The sequence below is a fragment of the Apodemus sylvaticus genome, chromosome 4, assembly GCF_947179515.1.
Source record: "Apodemus sylvaticus chromosome 4, mApoSyl1.1, whole genome shotgun sequence".
In the NCBI taxonomy this organism is placed as follows: Eukaryota; Metazoa; Chordata; class Mammalia; order Rodentia; family Muridae; genus Apodemus; species Apodemus sylvaticus.
The window spans coordinates 77494290-77515856 of NC_067475.1; the positions used below are offsets into that span (position 1 = coordinate 77494290).

The 21567-nt window shown below is 44.4% G+C and overlaps 1 protein-coding gene across 1 annotated transcript in view; it reads right to left on the bottom strand.

Annotated features, from left to right (window-relative positions):
- Positions 1-21413, bottom strand: part of Nup210l (nucleoporin 210 like) — a 108279-nt gene extending 86866 nt beyond the window's left edge. Inside the window, exons 1-7 of the mRNA XM_052179947.1 lie at positions 21226-21413; positions 18858-18994; positions 11337-11468; positions 8848-8941; positions 7549-7699; positions 5363-5495; positions 4022-4180 (exon numbers count right to left, since the gene is read on the bottom strand). Coding sequence (XP_052035907.1) covers positions 4022-4180; positions 5363-5495; positions 7549-7699; positions 8848-8941; positions 11337-11468; positions 18858-18994; positions 21226-21413 — 994 coding nt within the window. The remainder of the gene's footprint in view (positions 1-4021; positions 4181-5362; positions 5496-7548; positions 7700-8847; positions 8942-11336; positions 11469-18857; positions 18995-21225) is intronic.
- Between the last annotated feature and the right edge of the window lie 154 nt (positions 21414-21567).

Below are 21567 nucleotides of genomic sequence, written 5' to 3' on the forward strand. Positions count from 1 at the left end.
TTAAATATGAACGCTTCTAAGAAAAGCCTGAAGCAGGCCCCAAAGATGGCTCAATCAGTAACATGTGGTCTCCGCCAAGCCTGAAGCCCTAAGTTTGATCACCAGGACCCACATGGTAGGGAGAGAAACTGACTTCCACAAGTTGTCATCTTAACTCCATATTCACATATACACACATAAATAAATGTAATAAAAACCAGGGGCAGGGGAGTGGGAGATGGCTCAGTGGTTAAGAGCACTTGACTGCTCTTCCTGAGGTCCTGAGTTCAATTCCCAGCAACCACATGGTGGCTCACAACAATCTGTAATGGGATCTGATGTCCTCTTCTGGTGTGTCTGAAGACAGCTATAGTGTACTTATGTATAATAATAAATAAATTTAAAAAAAACAAAAACAGGGATGGGAGGGGGAGATGCTCAGCCTCTTAGAGCCCTGGCTGCTCTTCCAGAGGACCTGGGTTCCGTTCCCAGCACCCACATGGCTCACAGCCTTCTGTAACTCCAGTCCCAGGGGCCCTGACACCCTCTTCTGGCCTTTCGGCACTGGCCTCATACATGGTGCATAGACACCCATGCAGACAAAACACCCATATACACAGAATTTCTTTCTTTCTTTCTTTCTTTCTTTCTTTCTTTCTTTCTTTCTTTCTTTCTTTCTTTCTTTCTTTCTTTCTTTCTTTCTTCTTGGGGGGGGTTGTTGTTGTTTTTTTTTTTTGGTTTTTTTCGAGACAGGGTTTCTCTGTGTAGCCCTGGCTGTCCTGGAACTCACTCTGTAGACTAGGCTGACCTCGAACTCAGAGATCCGCTTGCCTCTGCCTCCCAAGTGCTAGGATTACAGGCGTGCGACACCACCGCCCTGCTTTTTTTTTTTTTTTTACAGAATTTCAAATTTGAGGAAAATGACATGGAAAGAAGATCATGTTCTCTGGTTTTCAATTTTTTTTAGCTACAGAACTATTTCTTAAAAAAAAAAAAAAAATCCACACAGAGAAGCTCAATATGGGATGGAGGAAACCACTGTTTTCTGCCTGAATCTAAATCTAACTGAGATTCCCATCTAGTCAGGAAGAAGACAGACATTTGCCTGAAAACAGAAACTGGTGGGGTTGGAAGGCTGAGCAACACTTGCCACTCAGCCACACATCCAGCGCACCGCGGTTTCACCGTCACTGCAATGCTGCGGCAAACCTTAGTAGCAGCTGTTTTTCCCTCTGCCTTCAAAAATACTTGTAGCAGCTACAGAGATAACTCTGTAGTTTAGAGCACTTGCTGCCCTTGCAGGGGACCCAGGTTTGATCCCCAATTCCCACACAGTGACACAGAACCATCTGTAAGTCCAGTACTAGCAAACCCAATGAATGCCCTTTTCTGGCCTCCTCAGGCATCACACACACAACTTGATACACAAACACACACAGACAAAACGTACATATAATAAAATAAATACATATAATTTTTAAAAATATTTCTAGCTTACATAGATCTACTAATATTTAAATACAATTGCTTTCTGGAAGAATCACAGGTTTGTCCCAATATCAGAAGTATGATTACTGTATGACTACTAGATCTCCTCTGGTAGAGCTTTCCCAGCATGCACTCTGCCTGGTTCCATGCCCAGCACTGAGAAAGGAACAGGTGAAGACCCGGAGTCAGTTCAAGGTCTGCAGAGCATGTCTGAGGGGAGCCTAGGAGAAAGGAGGCCCAGTCAAAAGAAATTAACCAGGAATAAATAATAGAATATATAAAAATACATAAAATGGTAACTAAAAGTTAAAAAAGATTGATGTAGCTCAGCTATAAACTGTTCTTATAAAGACCTTGTCCTCAGTCTTCAGCACTGAGGAGAAAAAAACCAGTCTTCTAGGAATATTTAAGTAGGTCTAGTAACACAGGCCTAATTCTAGCATTCAGGAGGTGGATGTAGGAGTATCTTAAGCTCTTGAGTAGCCTGGGCTACTAAGTCCATTCTAGACCAGCCTGGGATACATAGTAAGACACTGTTTCAAAACAAACAAACAAACAAAAGGAAATTTCTCATGTCTTCAAATGACATACAAATATGTATATTATGAACACACACACACACACACACAAACACACGTACATATGTGATTGGCATACTAACTGGTAATTACTTTTACCTGTTCAAATTAAAGACTGTTTAGACAACTGCCCAGACTAGACTAGTTTTGATATGTAATTGAATACAATAGTAAAATATAAGCCATAGAGTGAAATTCAGAAACATAACATTCCCTTCTATTTACGGGTGAAGAAACATCAGAATGGCTTCTACACAAAGCCATTTCTGCTACCAGAATAACATACATGGCCTGTGCCTCACATTCCCCTGGGCTTCTCCATTGCATTTTCTATCAGCAAACTGCTCTGTTCCCCTATAGCTCCAACTTCCTCCTCTTAAACTTACAGTCATTTGCAAGTTTCTGTTAAATTCTCCTAGGTGCAGATCAATTGTTAGATGGCTTGCCCAGCAAGATGAAACTCAGAGATCCATTCCCAGCACCACACAAACCAGAAGTGCGGTGCACATCTGCAACCGTAGCACCTGGGAAGCAGATGTAGAGGATCCAAAGATCAAAGATATCATCTGCTAAACCATGAGTCTGAGGTCAGTGTTACCCAGACTTCTTGCTACTAAAGTCTTTTATTTTATATATTTTATGTTATATGTTATATGGGTGCTTGTTTGCATAGCATGTTGTCTTAGGCTTTCCATTGCTGTGACGGGACACCATGACCAAGGCAACTCTTATAAAGGACGACGTTTAATTGGGGCTGGCTTACTGATTCTGAGGATCAGTCCCTTGTCATCAAGGCAGGAAGCACTGTAGCATCCAGGAAGGCATGGCACTGAGGAGCTGAGAGTTCTACATCTTGTTTCAAAAGCAAACAGGAGAAGACTGTCTCACGGGGAAGCTAGGAGCCCACTGTCTCAGAACCCCCCTCCACAGTGACACACTTTCTCCAACAAGTGGCACTTCCTAATAGTGCCACTGCCTGGGCTGACCATATTCAAACCACCACATATTTCTTTGCATCATGTGTGTGCACAGTGCCTGAGAAGGCCAGAAGAGATAGTTAGCACCTCAGATTGGACTTACAGCTACCACATGGACATGGGAACCAAACCTCTGCCATCCAGTGTTCTTAACCTTTGAGCCAACCCTCTGGCTCTGGCACCACATTAGCCTTTCAGGCTTTTTTGGATTGGTTAGAAATTTGGCATACAAAAAAAAAAAGTACTATAGAATTCTGCTAGGGAATCGGGGCCACTGACACCCAAATGGTGCCCAGGAAACAAACATTCAGTGACTTAGTTTCTTCTGTAAGTATGTCTTCCTAGACACTTTAAAATGACCAAAGGCTAGGTGTGGAAGCACATGAATGTAATCCTAGTATTAAAAAGGATAAGGCAGGAGAATTGCTTTCAGTATAATGGCAGCCCTATCCTCATAGCAAGAGGCTACATAATAAAACCATGCCTCAAAAGAAGAAATTAGGGTGTGTGTGTGTGTGTGTGTATGTGTGTGTGTGTGTGTGAGAGAGAGAGAGACAGAGACAGAGACAGAGACAGAGACAGAGAGAGATGTGTGTGTGCAGGTCCTCAGAGGCTAGAAGACCGGCGTTGCAGCTGAGCCCCCTGACCTGGTGCTGAGTTCAGGTTCTGGACGAGCAGTGCTGTGAACCACTGAGCATCTCTCCGGCCCCACCATCGCTTGTTCTTTTAAAGATTTAATTATTCATTTTATGAGCACACTGTAGCTGTCTTCAGACACACCAGAAGAGGGCATTGGATCCTGTTACAGATGGTTGGGAGCCACCATGTGGGTGCTGGGAGTTGAACTCAGGACCTCTGGAAGAGCAGCCAGTGCTCTTAACCACTGAGCCATCTCTCCGGGCCCCCCACACTCACTCTTAATAAAGTATTTTACCAAGCAGCATGCCTAGTGTACTAGAGAGACTTAGACTGGCCACTAAAACTTGAGCAAAAGGATACTTTTGTGGACAAAGACAAGGTTAGTCTGGCCCAGCTGGACAGCAGTCACCATGGCTGTCTTCTCGTCCAGCAGAGCCACTGTTCCCGAACGAAGTCCATCATTGCTAAGCCTGTGGTCCTGCAATTCCAATGTGTAATGTTCCAAGGGAAATTTTACCTCTGTAAGACATGAAACGCAGACACAGGTAACAGCAGCAGGCCCTCCAGGGACAGGCGTGTCCCAGTGAGAAAGACAGGGCATTGCACAGAGATCAACAGCAAGCTGTGTATCTAATGCCTGCTTTCCAGTGATGCATCTGCACACTGGAGAGAAGGAATGCTACGATCTAACCACTGACTTATAGACTTAAAAAACCCAGTGAGCTGCTGAGGTGCTGCTGCACCCCTGTAACCCCAGCAGAGGCAAAAGCAGAAAGACCAGATCCAGCCACTTGGGGAGTTTGAGATCAGCCTGACTTGACCAGAGATACTGGTTCAAATGATGGCAAGCCTCTGGGCATGGGGGCACACGACTCTCATCCAAGTACATCAGAAGCAGAGGCAGGTGGATCACTGTGAGTACAAAGTTAGCCTGGTCTACAGAGTGAGTTCCAAAACACCGAGGGCTATAAGAAGTCACTACCTAAAAAAAAAAAAAAAAAAGGAAGGAAGCTAGAGAGCAGGCAACAGTGGGCTGCACAGATGGCTCAGCGGTTTATGTGTACTGCTGTACTGCCCTTCCAGAGGGTCAGAGTTTCTGAGTTTAGTGTCCAGCACACTCCAGGTGGCTTACAAACAGCTGTGACTCCACCTCCAGGGGATCGGTGTCCCCTCTCCAGGATTCTGTGGGCACCTGCACTCACAGGTGCACATAACTTCATAGAGATACACACACATAAACATGATGAAGAGAATCCTTGTAAAAATCACTTGTAGATCCCCACTAAGTAAGTATGGGAAGGACCTAATTAATGAAGTCCACATTACTTTGCTAATTCAATGATCTTGGGTGGCCCATGGGCTATTCAACAGAAGAATGTCTTGCGGAAGCACTGCAAAGGTCACCCAAGACCCTCTGATAAATGCTTTTCACCTGCCCGGTCAGCTGGAAATTTTGGGCTGTTATTTTAACAGTGAATGCAAATGCCCCTCCTGCAGAGGCTAATTATCATTCGCTGAGTGAAATATGTCGGTAAGCTCTTCAAGATATGCAAACTTTGGGCACTTAGAAGTATTTTTTTGCAAGATCAGAAAGACAGAAGTGCTTTTTGCTGCCCGGTGGTTGGTGCAGTGCTCCCTTCTCTATTACCACAAGAGAGGATTTAAGGAGGGTGAGTCCTGGCAAAAACTAAGCCATCTTACCTGTCATTCTTCCCTGAACCATTTTTGCCACTCTGTATTTAATATAGGCTCCGACTAAGAGATATGTATCGTGGGATGGAATAAGAAATATGTTCTCCAGAACAAGCAGGCGGATCAAGGCTGCAGCCACTTTCTAAAAGAGGAAGGAGAGAAAATTAGGCAAAAATCATCAAAGCTCCTTCCTTATTCAAAGCTTACTTTTATTGTTGTTATTGGGCTTTTTGTTTTTGTTTTTGTTTTTTGGGTTTTTGTTTTTTGTTTTGTTTTGTTTTTGGAGACAGGTTTTCTCTGTGTAGCTTTGGCTGTCCTGGGTGACAGAGTGAGGGTGTCCTCACTCTGTAGATCAGTCTGGCCTCCAACTCAGAACTCAGAAATCCACCTACCTCTGCCTCCCAGAGTGCTGGGATTACAGGCATGCGCCACCCCCACCCCACCACCACCCGGCTTTGTTATTGGGTTTTTTTGTTTGTTTGTTTTGAGACAGGGTTTCTTGGTGTAGCCTTGCTGTCCTGGAACTCGATCTGTAGACCAGACTGGCCTGAAACTCACAGAGATCCACCTGCCTCTGCCTCCTCCCAAATGTTGGGATTAAAGGCACCACCATGTCAAGCCAAAGTTAACTTTTAATTAACTAAAAAATTCATTTTTATGCCAGGCCCAGCCTTGGTAGGGCCAGAATAACATGGTTCCTGACCCTTGTGCGGGGCCACTGTTTCACTAAGAAATCTAATCAGCTCACTTTTTGTAAGTTCAAAAAATATATAAAGGGGGTTGGGGAGATGGCTCAGTGGTTAAGAGCACTGACTGCTCTTCCAAAAGACCCAGGATTCAATTCCCAGTACCCAAATGGCAGCTCATAACTGTCTGTAGCTCCAAGATCTGATACCCTCACACAGACATATATGGAGGAAGAACATTGATGTACATAATAATAGATAGAAAGAGTGAGTGAGTGAGTGAGTGAGTGAGTGAAAATTGTTTCCTAATATTCACAAATCATTAAATCATTTCAGGTTAACCTAAAAGTGGTCATGAAACCATCTGAGATGCACTCAAAGACTCTCCAGCTGCCCCGCCCCGCCCCGCCCCCTCTGTCTCCAGCTGTGTCTCTCCTCCTTCTCTCTCCTTTCTCCCCTTCCTTTCTTCCACTCATCCACTAGCTGACAGGCTCTACTATACAGGTCAGAGCAAACAGGAGGCAAATATGAAAGCAAGCCACCTTTTTCTTTTCTTTTTTTCTCTTTCCTTTTCCTTCCTTCTTTCCTTCAAGAGTTTAAGATTTATTTAAGTTTTTTAGTGCATATGTCTGTGAACCATGTATGTAGCCTGGTGCCTTCAGAGGCCAGGAGGAGGAGCTGGATCCCCTGAGAATGAGATTGTGAGCTGCCCTGTGGGTTCTGGGAATCGAACCTGGGTTCTTTAGAAGAGAAGCTAGTGCTTTTAACTGCTGAGCCATGTCTCCCGTCCTGACTTTTATTAAAATTAACCCATCATCATCAGGTTAGCAAACTGTCTCAAAAAATAAGGTAGGTGGTTCAGCCCGTATACAGGTGGGCGGAGGGAGGGACTCCCCAGGCTGCCCTCTGAGCTTCACATGCACGGCATGGACAAGTGTGGCTGGTAAGTAAATAAATACACTTAAAATGCTTAAAACAGAAGTTTAAAGAAAAAAGTTAAAGGTAAGTGGTAGCAAATCAAATGCAAGTGAGACAGGCGAAGGCTGGGGTTCTTGAAAAATCCAGCACCCTGTGCTCCAAGTCCTCCCCACAGGTCTGATGTTTTCACTTGTCCTTCATTTATGCAAGACAGAGCATCTACAGAGCGTCTACAGAGCATACATTTCTTTTGTGGTTTCTGTTTTAGATGGGTGACCACATAGCCCAGACTTCAAACTCACTATGCAGGTAACTATATCCTTTTTTTTTTCCAAGACAGGGTTTCTCTGTGTAGCCCTGGCTGTTCTGGAAGTTACTCAGTATACCAGGCTGGCCTCAAACTCAGAGATCCACCTGCCTCTGCCTCCTGAAAGCTGGGATTATAGGCGTGTGACATCACCACATGTATGAAATGACCCTTCTTGAAATGACCTTTTTCAAGTACATGATCAACTATTGGCATGTTAGATGCCTCTACTATATTCCCCATTGCAAGACCTCAGACGGCTCTTTCTAACACAGATTGTTTACCTTGTAGAACGGCTCGTAAATACGGACTTTTACAACAGCAGCCCCAGTTCTTATGCCAGACACCAAAATCACATCTCCTTGTCTCTCCTCTTTTTCCATCTCAATTATATAATCAGGGGGAGAATACTCAGCTTCTGAGTATTTCAGAATCCTAGAGAAGCAAAGTAAGATTTGTCTCTAGTATAGGATAAACAGTCTTCTAAACGTTACTCTCTAAGAAGCCCATCTTCTTAGAGAAATACTTTTGCTTGCTTGTGAGCTTTCTGAAACTGTCTTCTGTGACCCAGGCTGGGCTCTAACTTGAACTTGTTAATGTAGCAGATGCTCACTCTGACCCTGCTTCAGCCCCACCCCCACCAACGTCTAGAACTCTGTGCCACTGAGCCTGGATTGAGGGTTTTTCTGGTTCCTTTCTCTCTCTCTCTCTCTCTCTCTCTCTCTCTCTCTCTCCTCCCTCTCTTCCTTCTTTCCTTCCTTCCTTCCTTTCTTCCTTTCTTTTTGTTTGTTTGTCTTGTTTGTTTCTTAAGGTAGAGTTTCTCTGTGTAGCACTGGCTGGCCTGGAACTCACTTTGTAGAGCAGGCTGAACCTGGACAGTTGCCTGCCTTCGGCCTTCTGAGTGCTAGAATTAAGGGTGTGTACCACCACACGCCCAGCCATGGGCTGTTTTCCAGAAGGCCTAGCCTGTGCCTAAGACTGCTGTGGGATACAGTTTAGGCTATCTGTTTTCTTTCTTTGGTACTGAAAACAGAGTCCTTTCTGTTGTTTTTATCTTTTATTTATCGATGGCCCCAATGTGTAATGCTGGGTGGTCTGGAACTCACTACATAAATCAAATTAGCTTTGAACTCAAAGGGATCAGCTTGCTGGGATTAATGCTGGGATTAAAGGTATTTTTCCCACACACCTAGTTAATTATCTTATTCTAATTCAGCATGAGCAGACAGCCTGACCTCACAGCTTCTTCAACAGAGGCTCTTATTAATTCCCATGAAGGTTCCAACATTTATCTCCTCTGTACTTCTAACAAAAACATCTGTCGCCGGGCAGTGGTGGCACACGCCTTTAATCCCAGCACTTGGAAGCAAAGGCAAACAGATTTCTGAGTTTGAGGCTAGCTTGGTCTAAAGAGTGAGTTCCAGGACAGGAAGGGCTACACAGAGAAACCCCGTCTCCAGAAAAAAAAAAGTCATTTGTCCTAGTGAATTTATCTTTTTTTTTTAAAAACTGGACAGTAGGATTATCAAGGTGCACACAGACAGCTGCTGTCCAGTTTGTCACCCAGGGTGCTTACGCTTTACCTAATTTTGCTAGACAGCTCTTCTCTCGATGACCCATTGTCCTGGGCAATACTCCACTCAAACACCATGCCTGCCAAAGTACTGAATGTGTTTCCTGTAGAGCAAGCCAAAAGCAGACAAGATCACATAACACATTTCAAAACATTCAAGTGTCTTCAAAAAAAGACAAACTAACTAGAAAATCATTTTAGGTATTTTTCTGTAACAAATAACAGCACTTTTTTTAATCAATTAAAACACACAGATGAGAAGGATCCTTGCCCCAGATCATGAGGCTCCCAACAGGTTTTTAGGGTTTTTTTGGTTTTGTTTTGTTTGGTTAGGTTTGGTTTGGTGACCAGGCTGGCCTTGAACTAAAGAGATCCCCCTGCCTCTGCTTCATGAGTGCTGGGATTAAAGGCATGCACAACCATTGCCCAACTCCAAAAGACTTTCTAAAGTAGAAAGGACCCACACCACATGGCACAGGCTTTGTAAACTACAAATCGGATCCACTGCGGGCTGGTGAAGGTTATATACAGTCTCTGTTCCTTTCTCTTTAGCCGCCACCTAACAGACACCTCATGCTTGACAGGTATACTTAACCCTAGCTCCTTCAACACACGTTGTCATGACAACTGGATTCCAAAACAGTTACTTTTTCAAATTTTAAAAACTAGTCCAGTAGTCTTGGGCGACTGAGGTCACTCCGTGAGTGCACGCTTACCGAGCAAGCCTGGCTGCCTGAGTCCATCTTACAAAGATGGAAGGGAGGCTGTCCTCTGACCTCCATACGCATGTCAGGGCAGGTGCGTGCGTGCATGCATATGCGTGCATGCATGCATATGCACACACACACACACACACATACACACACACAGCACAATACGGAAGATTTCAACTCCTGCTTACTAAATAATTTACAAATAAAGTAGTGACTGCTGTTTAATATCACTTTACAGCATTAGTGTAGTATATTTAAGGCAACATAAGTCACCCTCAAGAAAGACTTAATATTTAATTCCAGCACTTGGGAGGCAGAGGCAGGTGGATTTCTGAGTTCAAGGCCAGCCTGGTCTACAGAGTGAGTTCCAGGATAGCCAGGACTACACAGAGAAACCCTGTCTCGAAAAAAAAAACCAAAAAAAAAAAAAAAAGCAGGCTGGAGAGATGGCTTGGCGTATTTGCTGCTCTTGCCGAGGACCTGGGCATCATTTGATCCTCAGGACCCAGTTCACCATCATCTGTAACTCTGGGGGCTCCACCCTCTTCTGGCATCAAGCACAAGGCACACAGGTGGTGCACATACATAGATGCACACACCCGTACATATGAAATAAAATCAATGAGTCTAAAAAATTTTTAAATGAAAACCATAACAAAAGCATATCTTTAATTAAATTAAATGAATAACCTTAATTGTTGGTCTAGGGGCCAGGACTAGAAGCTTGGTGGCAGAATTTCAATACTTAGAAAAAGTTCAGCCACGTGGTGGTGGTGGCGCATGCCTTTGGTCCCAGTACTTGGCACTCAGGAAGCAGAGGTGGGCTGATCTCTGTGAGTTTGAGGCTAGCCAGCGTGAGTTCCAGGATAGCCAGAGCTACATAGTGAGCTCTGCCTCAAGCAAGAAAGCAAACAAACAAACAGTGCTGGTAAGATGGCTGAAAGTCTGAATTTGAGCCTAAGTTTAAGCCTACCTGCATGGTAGGAGAGAACGGGCTTCCACAAGTTGTACTGTGACTTCTTCATGTACTGGGGATATACAGGCCCCACACCACACACATACTAATTTCTTTCAAAGTCCAGAAATAACAAGAAGTAATAGCAGTAGTGTTTTGCAAGAAGGCATCTAATACAGAGAGCTCCAGAAATCTTGGGAATAAAATTTTTCCCATTCCCCGGGAAACATACTGGACTCCTCAGAGGGAGCCGCTGACAATGGGCCTTTTTAGTCAGTGACGGCTGTGACTTAGGGAGGACATGTATGGAGCTGAGTCAGCTCCTGGGAAACCTAACCAGAGGAGATAACAAAGGTCAGGACAGAGCTGTGTCCAAAATTCTTCAAGGTCTCAGCAATTACAATGAAACTGACACAGTAGTCAATCAAAATTATAACAGTGTCACTGTTTTGCTCCTTACCAATCATATTAGAGGTTACCTAATCCTCCTAGAAAACTCCAGTAGCCCTGCATAAAAGGGGGCCTGCAAGCCCCTCCAGTCGCCATTTTGGTTGACCCCCTGCATGCTGGTAATTTCTGCAGAATAAATGCTCTTTGCCTTTGTCCACCATTGAAATCTGGGCTCTTCCTTCCTCAATTCCTGGATCCTAACAATACATTGAACTGTATTCTGCACTGCCAACCTGCTTCGTATGTGAGCCCCAAATGAGAAGAACACAAGTCACATTTAGTCTGTTACCATCACACAGTTCCTGTTTCTGATGCTCAGCTCACGTGAAGGAGCAGTACTCTGTTTCAGGTACTCTACTCAAATCGCCTCCAGTCCCTTACCTTTAGAATCCAGGGCCCTCACCATAAGCTCCAGGGGTGCATCGTCCACGTACAGCTCCCGGGTTCGAGATACAATTTCAATGTTGTCTATCACATCAACTTTAACATCACAGCGTAGCTCATGGTCCGTCACTGCAATGGAGCAAAAAGTTGCTTATTTAAGTAAACAGGCACTAAGGCACTAATCTACTAAATGTCACAAATACTCAAGAGTTTAGAGGTTATATATATATATATATATATATATATATATATATACATACATATGTCTGCAGCTAGAGCTATGTACAGAGACTCTGTCTGGGGGGGGGGGGGGAAGGAACCTTTGCTTCCTGAGATGGTTCTATGTTCATGCAGTGCCCAAGGCCAGAAGACAGCATTGGATCCCCTGCATCTAAGGTTATGGGTGGCTGGGACCTGCTATGTGGGTGCTGGGGAAAAGAGTCCTCTCAAAGAACAGCTAGTGCTCTTGTTTTGTCAAGGTCAGAGAGGAGCTTTAAGAGTTGGTTCCAACAGGGCAGTAGTGGTGCATACCTTTAATGCCAGCACTTGGGAGGCAGAAGCATGTGAATTTCTGAGTTTGAGTCCAGCATGGTCTACAGAGTGAGTTCCAGGACAGCCAGGGCTACACAGAGAAACCCTGTCTCAAAAAAACAAAAAAACAAAAAAACCAGAGTTGGTTCTGGGGCTGGAGAGATGGTTATCTGTGTCAGGCACATTCCTGATTCCCTAGCAGAATTGTTTGATGACAGTTCTTGCAGGCCAAGTTCCTAACCAATTCAAAATGCCCGAAAGACTAAGCTGGGAGCAGCGGCAAACAGCTGTGATCCTGGCATCACAGAGGCCAAGGCAGAACAAAGTCTGCTGCTAGCCCAGCCAGCCTGGGCTGCTATAGAGAAAGTCTCTCTCTCTCTCTCTCTCTCTCTCTCTCTCTCAGACACACACACACACACACACACACACACAAGCACGCATACTTGCACGTGCGCGCGCGCACACACATGCATATACACAACAAACAAAACCCAGAGCTGTGTGTCACTTTTGAAGGATTTACTTTATTTCGTTAGTTTTTTTTTTAATTCTTTTTTAAAAATATTTTTTAAATTCCTTCTCGTTTTAAGTGTCAATTTTTTTTTTATCTTTTATCAAATGAGGTTAATAGGCATTTTTCCAAATTATTTATTTAGAAAAGAAAAATGGTGGCAACTATAAGGAAAATGTATTAATGGGCTTCTAGCCTGCGTGTGGATGTCAGAGGACAACGTGAAGGAATAGGTTCTTTCCTTTCCTCAAGCGGATGCCAGAGGCCATGCGCATGCTGTCGGGCTTGGCTAAAAGCATCTCTACCCACTGAGCCATCTGGGTTTGTTTGTTTGTTTTTTCTTAGACTCTGATTTATGGTTTTGTTTTTAGTTGCTCTGTCTTCTTAAAACAGGGTTTCACTGTGTAGCTCTGACAGGCTGGGATTCAAGCAGATCCTCCTCTGTGTGTTGGTTAGGTTTTTGAGACACAGTCCTGCTCTGCAGTCCAGAGTGGCAGTCCTCTTGCTTCTGCATCCTGAGTACTGGGGTTGCAGGCCTGTGATGCCTAGCAACATATGTTTACTTCAGGAAACAAGATCTTTCTTTTCACAAGAGACATTAAGAGCTGAAGCCCAGCACCCAGGGAAATAGAAACAGGTGGACCTGGTAATATACTAAGATCCCAGTGCAAACATTTTTGAATTTAATCATCCTAAAAGTACTTTTATGGTTTTTTGGGGGGAGTATGTTTTTGAGACAGGGTTTCTCTGTGTAGTCCTGGCTGTCCCGGACTCTGTAGACCAGACTGGCCTTAAACTCAGAGATCTGACTGCCTTTGACTCCTGACTGCTGGGATTAAAGGCATGCACCACCAATGTCTGGCTCCTGAAACTGCTTTTAAAAATGTTTTATATACATGGATGTTTTACCTGTGTACCATGTTTATGCACTGTTCTTTGAGGCCAGAGCCGGCAAAGATCTCATGGAACTGGTGTCACAGAAGGTTTTAAAGATTTATTTATTTATTATATGCAAGTACACTGTAGCTATCTTCAGACACATCGGAAGAGAGCATCAGATCTCATTATGGATGGTTGTGAGCCACCATGTGGTTGCTGGGAATTGAACTGAGAACCTTCAGAAGAGCAGTCAGTGCTCTTAACCACTGAGCCATCTCTCCAGCCCCAACAGAAGGTTTTGAAACACCCTGTAGGAGCTGGGCATTGAATAGTGATCCTCTGAAAAAGCAGCCAGTGCTCTAGTACTCCAGCCTCTGAGTCACCTCTCCAGTCCCTTAAACTGCTTTTTATGTATATTAGGGTTGAACAAACGAGAACATACATAGAGACTCTTTCTCTCTCTCTCTCTCTCTCTCTCTCTCTCTCTCTCTCTCTCTGTGTGTGTGTGTGTGTGTGTGTGTGTGTATACATACATGTCATCGTGGGTGTTAGTTGACAATTTTGTGGCTGGATTCACTCCTTCCACCTTTACCTGGGTTGCAGGATCACTTGGGTCATCAGGTTTAGTGACAAAGTGCCTTTACCCACCGAGCTATCGCACCAACCCACAACTGTCCTTCTGAGAGCAAAAGTTACCAAAAACAAAGGAAAGGAGTCTAAAATATAATGAGCCCACATTAGAGTTAAAGCTATGACTATGAGTTCATATGTCTACATGCAGGAGACACATACAGAAGTGAATGCAGAGATGTGTGTAGATGTCTACATGCAGGAGACACATACAGAAGTGAATGCAGAGATGTGTGTAGATGTCTACATGCAGGAGACACATACAGAAGTGAATGCAGAGATGTGTGTAGATGTCTACATGCAGGAGACACATACAGAAGTGAATGCAGAGATGTGTGTAGATGTCTACATGCAGGAGACACATACAGAAGTGAATGCAGAGATGTGTGTAGATGTCTACATGCAGTAAGACACATACAGAAGTGAATGCAGAGATGTGTGTAGATGTCTACATGCAGGAGACACATACAGAAGTGAATGCAGAGATGTGTGTAGATGTCTACATGCAGCGAGACACATACAGAAGTGAATGCAGAGATGTGTGTAGATGTCTACATGCAGTAAGACACATACAGAAGTGAATGCAGAGATGTGTGTAGATGTCTACATGCAGCGAGACACATACAGAAGTGAATGCAGAGATGTGTGTAGATGTCTACATGCAGCGAGACACATACAGAAGTGAATGCAGAGATGTGTGTAGATGTCTACATGCAGGAGACACATACAGAAGTGAATGCAGAGATGTGTGTAGATGTCTACATGCAGTAAGACACATACAGAAGTGAATGCAGAGATGTGTGTAGATGTCTACATGCAGGAGACACATACAGAAGTGAATGCAGAGATGTGTGTAGATGTCTACATGCAGGAGACACATACAGAAGTGAATGCAGAGATGTGTGTAGATGTCTACATGCAGGAGACACATACAGAAGTGAATGCAGAGATGTGTGTAGACACACTGGCATGTGCGTGTTTCCTTCCTAGCTCTGTCTGCTAAGGGAAACTAGGACACTCCCTTAGCAACAAGCACACTAGTATCTAGATCTTGCTTTCTAAATATAACTCTAGAGCTCAAAAGCAAGAAGTACTGTACTGAGGACATTTCTTAGTTGGTGGAGTGTCTTTGACTACCATAGAGGAAGTCCTGGGCTTGAACCCCAGAACTGCACAGGAGGGAAATGCATATTTGTAATCCCAGGACTGTGGAGGCAGAGGCAAAAGGATAAGAAGTTATGCTTAGCTATGTAGTGAATCAGAGGCCAGACCAAGCTTCAAGAAAGCTTAAAAAGAAAAGTAAGGGAATACTGTAGAAAATGCCAAAAATAGGGACCTATGCAAAGGAGCCAGGAGCCAGCCTGAAGGATGCCGTACACAGAAGATACAAATTACCAAGCCATTCTATTTTCCTTTCTATTGCTCTGACAAGCACCAAGATCAAAGGCAATTACAGGGCAGAAAAAACTTTTTTCCAACCTATAGACTACAGTCCATCATTGAAAGCAGTCCAGGCGGGAACTCAAGTAGAAATTTGAACCAGAAGTCATGGAAAGTCACAGAGGAACATGAACTGTCGGCTCACCTGCAGGCTCATATACAGGCCAGGACCATTGGCCCAGGGAATGCTGATGCCCACAGTAGGCTGGAAACTCAGACATCAATTAACAACCCAGACAATCCCCCACAAACAAGACATTCTAACAGGCAATTTTCCAACTGAGATTCCCTCCTCACGTGACTCTAGGCTGTGCCAAGCTGACAGTTAAAGCTGTCCCGAAATAGCAGAGTCCTGCAGAGCAATTTTAATCCAGCAACATGAATACTCTGGCTGGAATACAGACATGCCCTTAATACAAACTTTTTTTTTAGATTTATTTTTAAATATTTATGTTATGTATATGAGTACACTGTTGCTGTCTTCAGACACATCAGAAGAGAGCACTGGATCCCATTACAGAGGGTTGTGAGCCACCATGTGGGTGCTGGGAATTGAACTCAGGACCCCTGGAAGAGCAGTCAGTGCTCTTAACCTCTGAACCATCTCTCCACCCCCTTAGTTATTTTTGTATTGCTGCAACAAGACCATGTCCAAGGCAACTTATAAAAGAAGGCGTGCAGCTGGGCGTATGGTTTAAAGGGTTAGAATGCGCCACATGGGAGCAAGGGCGTGGCGGCACGAACAGCTGGAGCCCTTACATCAGGATCCAAAAGCAGGGAGCAGAGACAAAGTCACGCTGGGTGTGGCAAGTTTTTGAGACTCAGAGCCTGTGGTGGTCTGGCCCAGGGAGTGGCACTATTAGGAGGTGTGGCCTTGCTGGAGTAGGTGTGGCCTTGTAGGAGGAAGTGTGCCATTGTGGGCTGGGCTTTGAGACCCTCCTCCTAGCTGCTGGGAGACAGGACAGTCTTCTGACTGCTTTCAGATCAAGATGTAGAACTCTGGGCTCCTTCTCCAGCACTGTGTCTCCCCGGACGCTGCCGTGCATCCTCATATGGCAATAATGACCTGACCCTCTGAACCTGGAAGCCAGCCCCAATTAAATGCTGTCCTTTATAAGAGTTGCCTTGGTCATAGTGTGTCTTCTCAGCAATGGGAACCCTAACAAAGCCCCCAGTGACAAACCTCGTCCAACAAGGTCACACCTCCTAATTTGTCCCCAAATTTTCCACCAACTGAGGACCAAGTATTCAAATTATGACCTATGGATGCTCTTCTCATTGAAACTAACACACACATAAAAATAAAATTTTGGGCTGGAGAGATGGCTCAGCGATTAAGAGCACTGACTGCTCTTCCGAAGGTCCTGAGTTCAAATCCCAGCAACCACATGGTGGCTTACAACCATCCATAAAGAGACCTGACGCCCTCTTCTGGTGCATCTGAAGATAGCTACGGTGTACTGACAAATAATAACAAATAAATCTTTAGGCTGAAGTGAGCAGGCCAACCGGTGTGAGCAGAGGTCCTGAATTCAAATTCCCAGCCACCACATGGTGACTCACAACCATCAGTACAGCTACAGTGTACTCATATACATAAAATAAATAAATCTTGAAAAATAAAATAAATTCTTTAAAATTCATGGATATGCACTAACATTAGTGGGCAAAACATTAAGGAGCAGCAGGACGGTAAGGCACGCCTGTAATCCCAGCACTCTGGGAGGCAGGCGAATTTCTGAGTTTGAGACCAGCCTGGTCTACAGAGTGAGTTCCAGGACAGCCAGGGCTACACAGAGAAACCCTGTCTCAAAAGAACCAAATCCAAAAAACCAAAAAAAAAAAAAAAAAAAAAAAAAAAAGAAGCAGTGGTTTTCCTGGTCAGCTTGGTAGTTTTGGGGGATGTGGAAGTTTATACCAAAGCGTGTGATGTCAGTGGCAGTGTTAGCACATGATTCAGACAGCGACAGTGTACTCATGCATAAATAAAAAATCTTTAAAAAGATAGAGAGAGATCCTGTCTGAAAAATAAACAAATGAATAAATAAATAAAACAAAAACTAAAATCAAACAAGGGAACAACAAAAAACCCAGGGTTAACAGTGCACGCCTTCAACCCCAGCACTTGGGAGGCAGAGGCAGGAAAATCTTTCTCGATTTGAGGCCAGCCTGATCTACACAGGAAATTTTAGGCTAGCCATGGCTACACAGTGAGACCCAGTCTCAAAAATTAAAATTAAAATGAAAAACAAAAATACAAAAACCACACACACACAAAGAGCACAATCAGAGCGTGTAAGGAGGAACAAGTGTAAGCGGCTGCCCCAAACCTGAGTGTCTGAGTCCAGGTCTGGGGACCCACACAGTGGGGACAAGAGCCAGCTCCTGAACGTTGTCCTCCAACCCCCACGTGAGGACACACTGCCTCTCCACACACGAATACATGTAGCTACAAAAACTGTTTATTAGGTTAAGCTTGGTGGTAGAAGTCTTTAGTCCCAGCTGGGAGGCAGGGCAGGTGGATTTCTATGAGTTTGGGAGAAAGCTGGTCTACATTAAATGAGACCCTGTCGCAGACATAATCAAACACTCAAAATAAAACAAAAAAATAAATAGGATGGCCAAATTATGGCATTAAGTTTTGAAGGTATATTCAGAGAGAGAGAGAGAGAGAGAGAGAGAGAGAAAGTATGAGAGTGTATACAGGTACATATGTCACAGTGCATATGTGGAAGGATTTGGTTCTTTCTTTCTACCTCAGATTGTCAGGCTAGACAGCAAGCACCTTACCCACTGAGCCATCTCACTGGTCCACAGAATTATAATTTTTTTTTGAGACAGGATTTCTCTGTGTAGCCCTGGCTGTCCTGGAACTTACTCTGTAGACCAGGCTGGCCTCGGACTCAGAAATCTGCCTGCCTCTGCCTCCCTGGCAGGAATACAGAATAGAGGAATCCTCTACTCTGGCAGGAATACAGACATGCCCTAAGTACAGACTTTTTTTTTTAGATTTATTTATTTTTAAATATTTATTTTATGTATATAAGCACACTGTCGCTGTCTTCAGACACATCAGAAGAGGGCACCAGATTCCATTACAGATGGTTGTGAACCACCATGTGGTTGCTGGGAATTGAACTCAAGACCTTCGGAAGAGCAGTCAGTGTTCTTACCGGCTGAGTCATCTCACCAGCCCCCCTCATCTTTGCTTTTAATGTACCTATTTCTTTTCAGGCATAGTGATGCATGTCTTTAATCTCAGCACGAAGGAGGGTAATGTATGAGTATTTCTGTGAGTTCAAGGCCAGCATGGGTTACATAGTGTATTCCAGCACTAGGAAGACCCTGCCTCAAAATTGCAAATAAATGTCTGGTCTTGGTGATATACTCTTTTAATCCTAATACTCCAGAGGGAGAGGCCAGCCTGGTCTACACAGTGAATTCCAGGAAAGGCATGGCTACATAGTAAGACCCTGTGTCAAGGAAAAACAGCCACAGAAAGCAATGAGTCAAATCCCATAACATACCCACTTCTCGAGCAAGGATGATGCTGCTGAGGCGCATCGGCTGGGTGGATTCAGCAACAAGAACAGCCCTTTGGGAGCACGAAGTGCCATTTTCATATAAAGGCTGGATGGTGACTGCATCGTGGTGAGTGGAGTGCCTGCCGAGACAACACGGTTTAGAGCGTGACATGAGTACACGGGGGTCCAGCCAACACACGCAAGAAGCATCTACAGTTCTCCCATGTTACAAGCCATCAGGTACGCCTGATGGAGCTCTGCAGAACCACTGTTAGAAGACACAAGAGTTTAAACCGGACATCGATGAGAACCATTTCCCAGTGATCACCTGTGCAAAGATCTAAAATGTTATTCTTCCTACAATGTTTTAAATAGGATTCACAAGACAGACCCCAACCCTAACAGGGAGACTCCAGGGGCCTTGGCTGCTCTGCTCAGACTGACAAAAGGAGACATCAGGATTTGGTTCTCCAAGAAAAGACACAAGATGGGGCTCAAGAAACTGTCTAAGGCCCACAGATCAAAGCTGGTCCAAGGGTTAGGGTGGAGGCACATGCTGAATTAGAATTAGAGTAACAAACTACTTGTGTAAGACTTGGGAAATGTACACTTACCACTCAACACCAAGAGGGACCACCAGGCAGAACCCTGAGGAGACCTCCCAAAATGATCCTGGACTCCCCAAAACTTTGGAAGCCTTGAAGAGTCTCACACTGTCTTCTGGGTACCAAAGCAGAGACAGCATGTCACAGGATTTCTGACTCCCCACTGTAGGCTCATTTTGGTAATGCTTTTTTAACTTCCTTGTTGAGGCTGGGGGCTGTTTGATTTTATGTCTATCAATGGTACATTAATAAATAAAATATGTCTCTCACCAGGCAGTGGTGGCCCACACCTTGAATCCTACTGCTTTGGAGGCAGAGGCAGGCATATCTCCGAATCCAAGGCCAGCCTGGTCTATGGTGCAAATTCCAGGACAGCTAGTGTTACACAGAGAAACTATCTCAAAAAAAAAAAAAAAAAATGGCTCCAGAGATAGCTCAGCAGTAAAGTTGCTCTTCCTGAAGACCTAAGTTCAATTCCCAGCAATCACATGGTGGCTCACAACCATCACAACCATTTGTAATGGGATCCAGTGCCCTCTTCTGGTGTGTGTGAAGACAGACACAATGTACTCACATATATAAAATGAATAAATCTTAAAAAGAAAGAAATCCAAATGCCGGGCAGTGGTGGTGCACACCTTTAATCCCAGCACTTGGGAAGCGGAGGCAGGCGAATTTCTGAGTTTGAGGCCAGCCTGGTCTACAGAGTGAGTTTCAGGACAGCCAGGGCTACACAGAGAAACCCTGTCTCAAAAAAACAAAAACAAAACAAAACAGACAAAAACAAAAAACAAAAAAGAAATCCAACATATAAAAAAATAGTGTGTGGAAAATAGCTTTGTGTTTGCAACAAGACAAAGATTCCTCTTACCTTAAAAAATAATTTCCTGTAAACCTAGCTATCTAAAATGGAAAGTTGCCTACATTCTGAGACCAAACAAAAATACAAAATAATCATTAGCATCTTGGATAGATAGAAAGCTCTCAATACTAGGATTCCTGAATGATGAACATCACACTGGGTTGTCAACAAGACTAAGTTCCTTATACGTAATGAGAGTTGAAGTTCTTGTACTCTGGGACAAAAATAAAAACCTCACTGCTTCTCCTAGAAAGCTAGAAAGGGGCTAAGGATAAAGCTAAGCAGAGGGCTGGTTAGCATTCGCAAAGCCCTACTCTAACCCTCCGATCTGCAAAGGAAGGGGAAACCTCTCTCACTTAGAATAAGTTTTCTGGTATCTAAGGGTTTTCTTTGGTTAAACTGCCTTACAGTTCAGATAAGCACGTCACCTGCCACTGGGCTCTCTTATACTCGGGAAGGTTTCAGTCGTTATCCCAGAGCGGACTACCCGTCTTCCACTTCCACTGAATCCCCTTGTATGGGGGACAGGGACTCTCATCTCACAGGCAGATCTCATCTCCATGAATGATGAATCTGTCTTATTACTCTAGCTTGGTGATTGTTGTCAGGGTCTCCTAACGTGGCTCTTAGTTCACCTGATTCCGTATCCATCATAAAGCCTTCAAACCGGGGCATACGAAAGCTGGCAGTCTGGCTGACACGGGGCTTGCCCATGCCAGCAGTTGCGTCTCAACAGTTCGGGTTTTTGTTTTGTTTTTTGTTTTTCCTTAAAGAGCCTCACAACTTAGGGTATATCCCACCTAAGGATGCCACATACAGGTCCCTCCACACGGTGGGACCACATCAGATTCCTGTAATCCTTTTCCTCTTCACTGTGGGGTGGAGATCTCTGCACCCCGCTCACCAGATGTAGCAGCCCCGCTGAGCCTCCAGCAAGAAGGGCACCCGGCCCGGCTCCCGGCTGAAGGGAAGTAACACTTGAGGCACATTGAGTTTGTTGGCCAGCGTCCCAATTAAAAACAGGAAGAAATGTGGAGCCAAGGAAAAAAGGAGCCCGGAGCATCGGCGTCGAGGAGCCCCAAAAGCAATCATGGCGACTGCCTGGTCTCAGCTTCAACTACAGGTTAAACTCAGCACCAACACCAACCAATCCGCAGCCACAACGTCAGTGGGTGCTTTCTTGCTAGGAATTGTGGGTACTTTTTAAGTGCACCAAAAAGCTACTTCATAGAAATTTCGAGCAGAG